This window comes from Dermacentor andersoni, chromosome 1 (assembly GCF_023375885.2).
Source record: "Dermacentor andersoni chromosome 1, qqDerAnde1_hic_scaffold, whole genome shotgun sequence".
NCBI classification, from domain to species: domain Eukaryota; kingdom Metazoa; phylum Arthropoda; class Arachnida; order Ixodida; family Ixodidae; genus Dermacentor; species Dermacentor andersoni.
Window position 1 is genome coordinate 263,827,814 of NC_092814.1, and position 10,260 is coordinate 263,838,073.

Consider the following 10,260-nt stretch of genomic DNA (forward strand, 5'->3'; position numbering starts at 1 on the left):
AGATGAAACGGAAGTGCATCTCTCTTACTGCGGTGCGAAGTAAAACAAAAACACGCACACATTCGGTTTGTGTGATTTCTTATTTCTCTAAGGTTTAATTCGTCTATTCAAGCAACATATTACACAAATAACAGATGTTGCATTCTTCAAGTCACGTGTCACCACGACCGACGTCACAGCGCAAGCACCTGTACGTAGGCGCACTAGTACGTCAGTGTACGTCATACCCCAGCTTGGAGCGCGGCGGCCGCCGGGAGAAGGGGAAACGGCGTTCGGTTTGAAATTTCAGGTCCTTCCGCGGTGCGTAGCGATGTAATACTTTGTAGACGCGATCGTCATTGCGAATTGAATGCTCTGCGCTTGTCAGCTCAAAATGGCCAGACCTGGTGAGGGGTCCTTTAAAGATACTGAAGAACGTACTTTCGTTTCTAAATAGAAATGTCGAGACAGCCAGTTTCTTTTTCTCAACTCTGGGTTTCATTTACAGACATGTCAAGAAAGATTTGAGCGATTTAAAGTTTTGGTCATTTTGAGCTGGCTGACGCTGCCAATAATAGACGCAGAAGCAAGGATCAAATATTTTTTTTTTTTTTTTTGCTATGCCTGACGGATACGTTAAGGCGAAGTGCAGAGCCGCTACGCCGCCAATGAGCATCTCTCGCTTCGCCTCGCGTGCAGATATTCCTGCCATCCACTCCATCCTGGTGCATCCGTCAACGAGGAGCGTGAGGCAAGTGCACTCGAAAGTAAACATGTTTCGCAAACGCAGAAGCACTGATTTCTGTGTGGGCAGAAAATGAATTGCGGCAACTAGGTTCTCGACGCTGCGCTCACTTGCGCTTTGTTGGCAAAGCTGCGGCGTCCCTGCAGCTGGGGGAGTTGTAGTTCCCGCAACCGTTCTTTGTGGAAACAAACGAAAAGGCACTCGGGCATGCATTTGCACGCAAGCGGTGCTTACCTCTCGAATCAGAAAGGCCATTTTGGGCAAGTAACGACAATGATACACGATATAGTGACCGGGGTGGTGGTGGTAAACTTTATTGAAAGTGGGTAGGGGAAAGGGGGAGGTGGCTGAGGGATCGGGCTCAAGTAAGGTCCTGAGCCTGCTTGGCCTTCTCCGCCCAGTCCACCAGTTCAACCTGCCGGTCGACGTCCCCGGACCTGAGCCAGGCTGTCGAGTCAGACTCGCTACTGACGGGGGGATGAGAGAACAGGAGCGAGGGAGAACCGGGGCTATTCCGCTAGAGTTATTGTTGACCCTGAAGCACCACTAGTCAACCGCGAGGGCGCCCAGCCAACATCTCCTAGATAGCGCAATGCTGGTGCACTTCGTTCCATGACGTCATAAAGCAGAGCGCACAGGCCTGCAATCTAGGAAGCATTGACACAGCCGCGTGGAAGTCGCTTTGCCGTATTGCGACCATCTGTGCAGTGGTGCATATTCTAAAGCTAAGAGTACGTCCGTTCTGCACGTTCTGCATGGCGTGAAGGAAACAAAATTGGAACAAATAACTTCCGTAGTACCGCTTATTGTTTGTGTGCATGAACAATTTACGTTGTTAAACTGAGCCTAATCAACCGTCCTGCGTCGAGTATGTTGATCCTGTGCAACCTGCAGTGGCGAGGCTAAAATCTCGATATCCCAGTTTATCATGGCTTGGAATGGGCGCACATTCAAGATCAGACTAACTAAAGCGACCTCTTTGCGTTTCTACGTTCACCTCTCTGCATGACGACTCCATTCAGGCCAGAACGCCATGTTTTAGACCAGGATATGTTTATCAACTCGCAGCACAGTGATGCCGCTTGAAGCGCTCAAGTATCGCGCATAGAATAGTGTCTCTTTTTTTATCCGGTACGAATTACAGTTCATGTATAGTACGTTGCACTATGCATTCTGGCACAGTCTCTCCGAAAAGTAACTAAGCCACTGCATGCGCTTGTGACCGCGAGCCTCTTATCGGTCTGCATACTTGACCTCATATCTTTCACTTCTTCAAATCACCAGAGATATGGAGGGACAGACTGACACTTATGGTGGATTCAACGGTAAAGGGGAAAGACTCATGACCTGGGTCACAAATTGGAGAGGGTCAGTTGACCTCACTGTCCTGAAATTTGAAACTTCAGTCGGTCTATATGTAGGTGCTTTACAACAGTTTGTCACTCGTGGAGTGTAGCTTCGGAACAGTTGCTAATTACTTCACGTGTATTGCAGAATAATACAGTGGGGATTGATATGAAATGCAAGCACTGATTTCCTGTGAAAACCGTCAACTGTCCATGCTTCCGCACTAAAATTTAGAAAGCGCAAAGGTATAGATGCTTTGACTGGAGGATTACTTCGCAGTAATCCTTAGGCCACGATCCTGCAATAATCCCTACTTTAACAGCAAGTGGACATTTCTTATAGTAATGGAGTGCTCTGTACTTAATTATTTTGACAATATCTCGTTCTGAGCAGCAATAATAGATAAGCTTTCAGTTCATATTAATTACCAGTTAAGTACTCTCGGTTTAATTGAAGTAACACACTTCACTATTTCATTGCGCACCCTCTTTCAGGTTTCTCCAGGTGCCAGTACTCGCATACTACGTTCTACACGCGCTACTACCAATGTTCTTCCATGCAGGTAAATGTTGCTAACATTCGTTATAATCTTATCCCGTTGATATTTGCGAAGGAAAGGACAACTCGAAACAAGCAAGCACGTGTCATTGCTGTAAGGAATTCATACACAGACATCAGTTGACATAATGAATGTATTTCATTCAGTTTTCGCAGCCATCTTAAAATTATAATTATATTTTGAAGAATACGTGCCGCGGCTCGACACGCAATGCATGTAACAGCCTCTGTTGATATGCATAAACGACTAGCACAACTAACAAACAGGTTAACTCTTTTGCTTCACAGAGAGCGAGCAGAGACATCAGCCTGCCCACTTCAACGCACCAATTGGGCTCCTCTCCAAGGAGTTACCTTTCTAGACTCGGTTGACGTAGCCCAATGCTTACTTTCATTCCAGGCTCCGTTTTCGACGAAAGGGGCGCCTACGATGAATGGTGGAATGTGGAAAACGAAGAGAGCTTTTCGCGGGCCGAGCAGTGCCTTGTTCAACAGTACATCGAATCAACCAAATTGGACGCTTCGCAAGTTTGTGTCGATTTTCTTTCCTACGTGTTTCGCAATTAAATCGCGAATGAAAAAGAAAACGCTAGCATTCCTGGTATTTACAGTGTTTTTTTTTTTCCACCACTAGGAAGAAGCTAAAGCAATGGCTGCCCAAGTGATGAACCAAAATTTCATACTGGCGCCGTCATTCCAGGTAATGTTTTGTACGTCGCCGTACCTCAATCTTAATGCTTACAGTTGACACTACACTACAACTTTTAGGTTGAAGTAAGCCGCATAAGCAAGCGGGAAAGTCTCGTTTGCTTGCGTGCGAATTGGCCTTACTCATGCCACTGTTCTCTCGGCCACTAGCTAGCGCTCTCGCTCCGAACAATTCTTCCTGGCACGTTGTGGTACCTCGTGTTTGTTTTTGCTGCCTGCGTAATTCGTTTGATCACTCGGAGGAAGTCCTGCAAAGCACGCAAGAATCGCATTAGTTCCTAATGACATAGAATCAAAGGAAACAACATCGCGAGCAATAATGAACTGTAAGAGCTTAGAAGTGCACTCTGAGGCCAAATATTCACAACGACACGCAAGCTCTCTTGGAGTAGGGGCGCCGCTGTGGCAATAGAGACATCGGTGTCGTGCAAACACCGCGGAAGTTATAGTGCAGTCGATCGGATCACCTGTGCTACGTCATTGTGACCCGACTGAACCAACCGAAATACATACGGACGCCAGTGGGATCCGTCTTGGTGCAATTCTCGCGCAACACAAGCCTGGCTTCCCTAAATATGTTCTTGCCTATGCGAGCCGCGCCCTTAATTAATCAGTCACCAAAAAAGAATGTCTCGCAAATGTGTGGGCGTTAAGCAAATTTCGCCCCTCTTTGTACGGCCAGGCTTTCGACATGATGACAGACATCCACGTAATCTCTTGGTTGGTTTCTCTTCAGGATCCCTCTGATCGCCTGGACCGTTGGACTCTTCGTCAATAAGAATTGGACATTCGCGTATTTTACCGATCCGGGCACAGAATTCTGACGCGGATGCGCTCTCTCGATCGCCCGTGAAGTCCGACAACGAATTACTTTCCACGGCATACTTACCGCTGGCTACTCTCACCGTCACAAACATGTCTTAAGAACAGCACAAGGACCCCCGGATCGCAATCCTCCTCTCAAGTCCTCTACGCCTCTTCAATCGCTGCATACCGCCGTGCCCTTCACCGCCATGCCATACATTTCGCAATACGATATGCACTCTTATACCGATGCGACTATAACACTGACGAACGGAAATGGCTGCTAGTCATACCCAGCCACTCGCGATCCAGTGTGTTAACGTATTTCCACGCTGACCCGCAACATTCTCACGCTGGCGCACTGAAAACGCATCAACGGCTCCGCCAATGATATACTACTGGTGTGGGATATATATATTTGCCCGTAAATACATTTGGTCCTGTCCATGTCAACGACGGAAGACGTTTCACCATACGACCGGTACGCTGCAGCCTTTGCCACCTCCTTGCGGCCCTTTTGACCGCATTGTAATCGAACTATATGAACCACTTTAACGCTCTGTTGGTGGCAATCACTGGATAATTTTCCCGGTGGACCACCTAATGCGATACGCAGAAAGAGCTGCATTCGCGGCTGGTGCTCGTGACGTCGCCTCCTTCCTCTTATGCCATTTCCTTCCCCGTCATGGTGCACCACGATGACTGCTGAGCGACATAAGCCGTGCGTTTCTGTCCGAGGTCATTCAACGGCTTCTCTGCTAATGCTGTACTCTTCAGTGCACATCTACTGCTTAGACCAACGGCCTAACGGAGTGCTTCAACTGAACGCGAAGAGACATGGTCGCGATGTGTATTGATTCTGACCATACCAATTCGGACCTCGTTATCCCCTTTGTGACGTACGCATGCAGCACCACGACGCAGTCACAAATAGGCTTTTCACGAGTCTGTTCTTTTATGTGGCCGCGAATCATCCTCCACACTTCACAGCATATTGCGGTACCACCCGGATGCCTCCGAACTCAGCCCAGTGTATGAGGTCGCACAGCATGCTGAAGAGTACCGTCAGCTTGCCCGCTGATTCAAGTCTGACAATCAAGGCCTCCAAAAAAAGTCGCAGTTGCGCTCGAAAGACGAAGCATTCTTGTTCCACTCCCCTGGCCTCACGATTGCGATAGCAAATTAGTAGACTCATATAAGACGTAAGAATAATAGTTTTATCGGCCATATAAATTTGGAAAGATTCGCTTGCTAACTAAATTAATAAGCAAGATACCACGCGCGTACAAGCAAACATGAATACATTTCACTTGATGACCGCGCACACTGGCTGTCATAACGCTGGAGTGAGAAAGCGCGGCAGCAGCGGCGAGCAAATTGACCTTGGTTCTGCCTCTAGCTTCAACACGAACTAAACGGCAAGAACAGAGCACACACGAAGCTCTTAGCCCTCGGTGCATCTATATTCTGTATTCATCGCAGATCGCTTTAAAGATAGAGCCCGGGCGGCCGCGCCATACGCATCGAGCGCCGGAGTTGCACAGCATGCTGAAGAGTGCCGTCAGCTGGCCCGCTAATTCAAGCCTGACAATCAAGGCTTCCAAAAAAAGTCGCAGTTTCGCACCGCCGTCCCTCCGGTGCCTCTCGCGCGATGGAAGACGGTGAGCTTCCTCCCCGGTTTCCTCCCTTACGCGCACGAGATTAAGCGACCATCGTCGGCTCACCCTCATACGCTTTCACTCGTACATACAGCATACAGCGCGTGGCGACGATATTATCGCCCTTGAAATTTACACGGAACATCATGACGACGCCGACAAAGACTGTAGGAATGCGTCTGGGGTGTCCATGTAATTGCTATCACAATAAACGATCGCCGCTACAACGCGATCGCCTGTGCAGACTTTCGCCGTTGGCTTCCCTCGTCTGGCTCCGACTATCGATTACCATTCTCTCGGCACTTATGTCATTGCTGCCTAAAGCTGTACCACGATCCACTCATTCTGTGATCGCGTGGATTTGCCCGCATGGCACCCCTTCGCCGCCGCAATATTGTAGTGAAGAAAGAGAGAAAGAGAGAGAGGCAGAAGCAAGCAGCACTGGGGCGCTGTCATCGACGTGAGGCCTGAGCACAAATCGCAAAGCTGTTGGCGCCGAGACTGCTGTTGTACTTATGCTCTGCTCGTTTTTCGCCTTCCGTTTCCCGTCAATAAATTCTACTTATCAATATCATCAGCTATTACCCACGAATCATAAGATAGATTGCTAATAGCATTAAAGTCTCCACGGACTGAAAAAATTGACCATGCATCTACCTTGCATCTCTACAAGGTAGATGCATCGAGAATTTTTTCAGTCCGTCCTCGAACAATTACTATTTTCTTCACGAAACACGCGTTGTCTAGTTAGCGTCCACCATGTAACATAATATACAGATACAAAGAGCTACGTTCTGCTCAACGCGAGTACGGCTGCTTATGCGAACGAATGACTGAAACGTACGAAGCTTTGCAAGCTATAGTTCGAGGGCCATCATACCTGACCGAAAGCGGAGCAGTCCTAAGTTGTCTAGCAGTGTCAGGACTGCGTGCTAAGCGCCTCCACAGTGGTGTAAACTTCAATTATTGTGTCGTCTACCCGTTTGCCGCGCACAACTGGATTGTTCCAAAGCAAGCTCTTAGGCGACTAAATTTCGAAGCCTGTGCCAAAGCTTCTCGCCCAAGAAAAAAAACGCTGCTGTAAGGGAGACGAGGCACGTTACCGTGCAGTGGTGACAGCCGTGTCGTGCAAGCCCAATATACCTTCTAATGCAGTATGCATTTCAAGTTATCGTTGCGAAACGTTAACCAGCTAATTTTATATGAAAGTTAAGGGATTAATTCAGTAGTCGATACCACAGCTAGGCTGTTCTGCTGGTGTTTGCAGTACCTCGTAAGTTTACAATTATTTATTAGTCGTGAACTTCAGTAGGCTCGGTCAGCTCCTATGGTGGGTTGGGCTCCTCTTCCTAATACCAGCTAAACGAACATTTAGACAAATCGTATTTCAGTAACCCTACACGCCCCTTCCTCAACCCAAACCAGCATGACAGCACCGGAAGAGCAACACCGCGAGCTGCTCTTACGAAGCAGTGTATATAACACGGTTTACACCAATGCATCGAACGAGCTCGGATGCTTGAGCTAGTTCCGTAAAGCGTATGGAGGTAACCACACTTTCGTTTCCGCAGGCCTTCAAGTACAGTCTCGAAGGATCACGTTATAGCATGTCCAACTTCAGCCTGCACCAGAATTTTCCAGCCGATAGCAAACATGTGTTCTATGCAGCGCATATGATGGTAAGACCCAGTTTTTATTACGATATATCACTCCTGGCAGAAGCTGTTAAGCACAGCGATGCCGCCTTATTTATCTTATAGGCTCTCTGCGACGAGACTGACACAGCACAAAACTCGTTTATTTATCGTATGTTCAACGAAGAGCTCTCCGATTTCTACAGGTGAGCGTCGTGTGATTTCACTGTTGATGAGGTCACAAGGGAAGGGAATCACTCCAGCACGAATTGTTTCCAGGCACAACGTGCCCTTCTACAACTTTCCGGAATACGAAGACCAAGTTTCGAACTGTGAGCCAGCTCAAGCCAATGAGTTGTCGAAGATTCGACACTGTCGAATATGGAACACATATTGAGAAAGAAATGAGGACATATTCGGATGAATAAGATGTGTATTTAAAGCAAACTATTCTTTTCCTACGCCCACTCCCCTTCTCGTGGTCTGGCGTCACTATAAGGTCGTGTATATATATATGTATATACATATATATATATATATATATATATATATATATATATATATATATATATGTGTGTGTGTGTGTGTGTGTGTGTGTGTGTGTGTGTGTGTGTGTGTGTGTGTGTGTGTGTGTGTGTGTGTGTGTGTGTGTGTGTGTTTGTGTGTGTGTGTGTAATCGTACTATAAGTTCAAATAATGGGTCCGCATTGTTTCAGTAAAATTAGCCAGATGGCACGCGGTTGTGTGTTCTTGCTCAGTGCAAGTATGCCGTTGTATGTAGTAGGTCCCTTTATTTCATTGTTTTCCACAGTGTTGCGCCGGCATAATGTTCGAGTGCCTAGATAGGTGCTTTTCAAGCCTACTAGACACGAAATAGTTGATGTTCTCATATCTATTGTTCCTGCAGTGAGATTTCGCATTGAGTCCACATTCAGTAAACTCAGTAAAAAAATAAAAATTCTGAATCTATTCTGCACCTAACGTGTTTTCTGAATCTGGGAATCCAAGAAATGCGGTGAAAGTAAGTTTTCAATGAGCAGAATTATTCGGCGCCCCAAAGGGTTAATGTTGGCTGACAAAGTAGTGCCAGTGAGCGCCATCTCATGCTCCGCATAATCAAGTGATAAATCACGACATGAAGCCTGTAGATGTGTTGCCGGCTAATAGGCATCTTTAAAGCGCACAGCTAAATTAAATCGCGCATATCCAATGGCTTCCTTGATTTTCTTAAACTTCTTATACTTCGGCTACTGATTCTCGGGCCATTGTTTATGTGCCACTGGGTATGTGCGAATTCTTGGCCAATCCTCCAAGATATGTATGTGCCACTGGGATACATGGGCAATAGAATCCTTAAATGCATTTAAGTGTGCCTCGCACTTCTCGGCGTGCATGTACCCGTCATCGCCATTCTTCCCTAGACAAGCTTCATTCATCGATTTTGCCCTCCTAACATCGGTGCGCAGGCGACTCACGCTACGCATTTCGGCATAGGCAGTGAGCCGTCCAGTACACAAGCGTAAACATTGCTTGTGATTACACTTTACTTAGAGTAACTATACCTTACTTAGAATGTACTGCTTATGAATTGTGAATGCGAGAAAGCGTTAATGTGAAATTCAACGCCGCTCAGTGGTCCTTCGAGTTATGAAGTCCTCAAAGGTCGCGGGAGGCGCGACTCGCCCGGCAGGACCTGAGAAGCCAGCAAGCAACCTTGGACCAGGCCTAACGAGCCGCTATACCCAGCGGGGCCCTGGAGTAGGGGCTTCACCCGCAATAACCTCAATACGCTATTTAAATTAAATGTTCGTTCCTCCTCTTCGCGGGAAAGCTAACGCGTTGAGACGCTTGGCAAACACCTCCTAGATAGCACAGGGCTGGTGCACTTCGACCAGTGACGTCTCGCTACCTTGCCCGCGAAATTTTGGTCCAAGTAGCATGATGTCATAAGTCAGAGTACACAGGCTTGCTGTCTAGCAGGCGCTAGTTTAACCCAGTGGATAAGACGCTCTGCTTCTGAGCGTGGAGTCGTAGGTTCGAAACTCACCCCCACCGACGTTTTTTCCTTTCGAATTTCTTATGTTTTCTTGTACGTTAATTTCTTTATAGAACGCCGGTTAAAGCTTAGGCGGTCAATAATATCCATGTGACAAAGTGCACTTTGAGTGAGTGCACTTCGCCGCTATAGTTTCATTCGCAGGCTGCCACACGGCAACGCTTCGTGACACTCACTGCAGAGCGCACTCGTCAGCGAGTGCCTTCGGCGCACAGACTTCGTGGCAGCGAAGTGTGTAGCCTCGTTCGCAATTAGCATAAAATAAGTAAAATAATATTAAAAGCAGAATCAGGAGTAATTTTGGTAACGTTACAAGGTAATAAAATGAGCTACACTGAAAAAAAAATCAAAAACAGCAATAAACTGCTCTCGGACTGTTTACGACAACGCGGCCGATCGCCATGGCCACCAATCTGAAAGAACACTTTTCATTCTCGTGTAGCAGCGTGCCGCCAAAATGACACTCGGCGCGCTGAAGTGCACTTGCTCCAAGTGCACTTTAGTTGCCCGTGTGACAGGGGTATAACACAGGCTTCCGAAAGAGAGGGTGACGTGGCGTCGCGGCGATGGCCTCTTCCCTCACGCAACACCTGGCGCTCCAGGGCAGCAGCAGGTGTTCCCTTTCGCCCGCTCTGCTTCGTCCAGGCGCGCACCTGACGTGAAGTCGCAACCAATGGGAATGTAGGTGCTACAGACGCTGGGGTTTTTCCCTGAACCATTTGATGCTTTCCCAAAATTAAATTATGGGGTTTTACGTACCAAAACCACTTT

At 47.4% G+C, this 10,260-nt stretch overlaps 1 protein-coding gene across 1 annotated transcript; it reads left to right on the forward strand.

Moving 5' to 3' along the window:
• Positions 1-3,060: 3,060 nt before the first annotated feature.
• On the forward strand, positions 3,061-7,836 carry LOC129380916 (uncharacterized). Its single transcript, XM_055063159.1, has 5 exons — positions 3,061-3,157; positions 3,264-3,329; positions 7,371-7,478; positions 7,560-7,639; positions 7,713-7,836. Exons 2-5 carry the CDS (start codon positions 3,279-3,281, stop codon positions 7,828-7,830), a joined length of 357 nt encoding a protein of 118 aa, XP_054919134.1. The 5' UTR covers positions 3,061-3,157; positions 3,264-3,278; the 3' UTR covers positions 7,831-7,836.
• The last annotated feature ends 2,424 nt before the right edge of the window (positions 7,837-10,260 follow it).

Bases quoted from the DNA above. Each gene is read 5' to 3' on its own strand.
- LOC129380916 (XM_055063159.1), top strand. From the start codon at position 3,279: ATGGCTGCCCAAGTGATGAACCAAAATTTCATACTGGCGCCGTCATTC. The intron at 3,330-7,370 runs GTAATGTTTTGT...TCGTTTCCGCAG, and splicing joins TACTGGCGCCGTCATTCCAG to GCCTTCAAGTACAGTCTCGA. The intron at 7,640-7,712 runs GTGAGCGTCGTG...AATTGTTTCCAG, and splicing joins GAGCTCTCCGATTTCTACAG to GCACAACGTGCCCTTCTACA.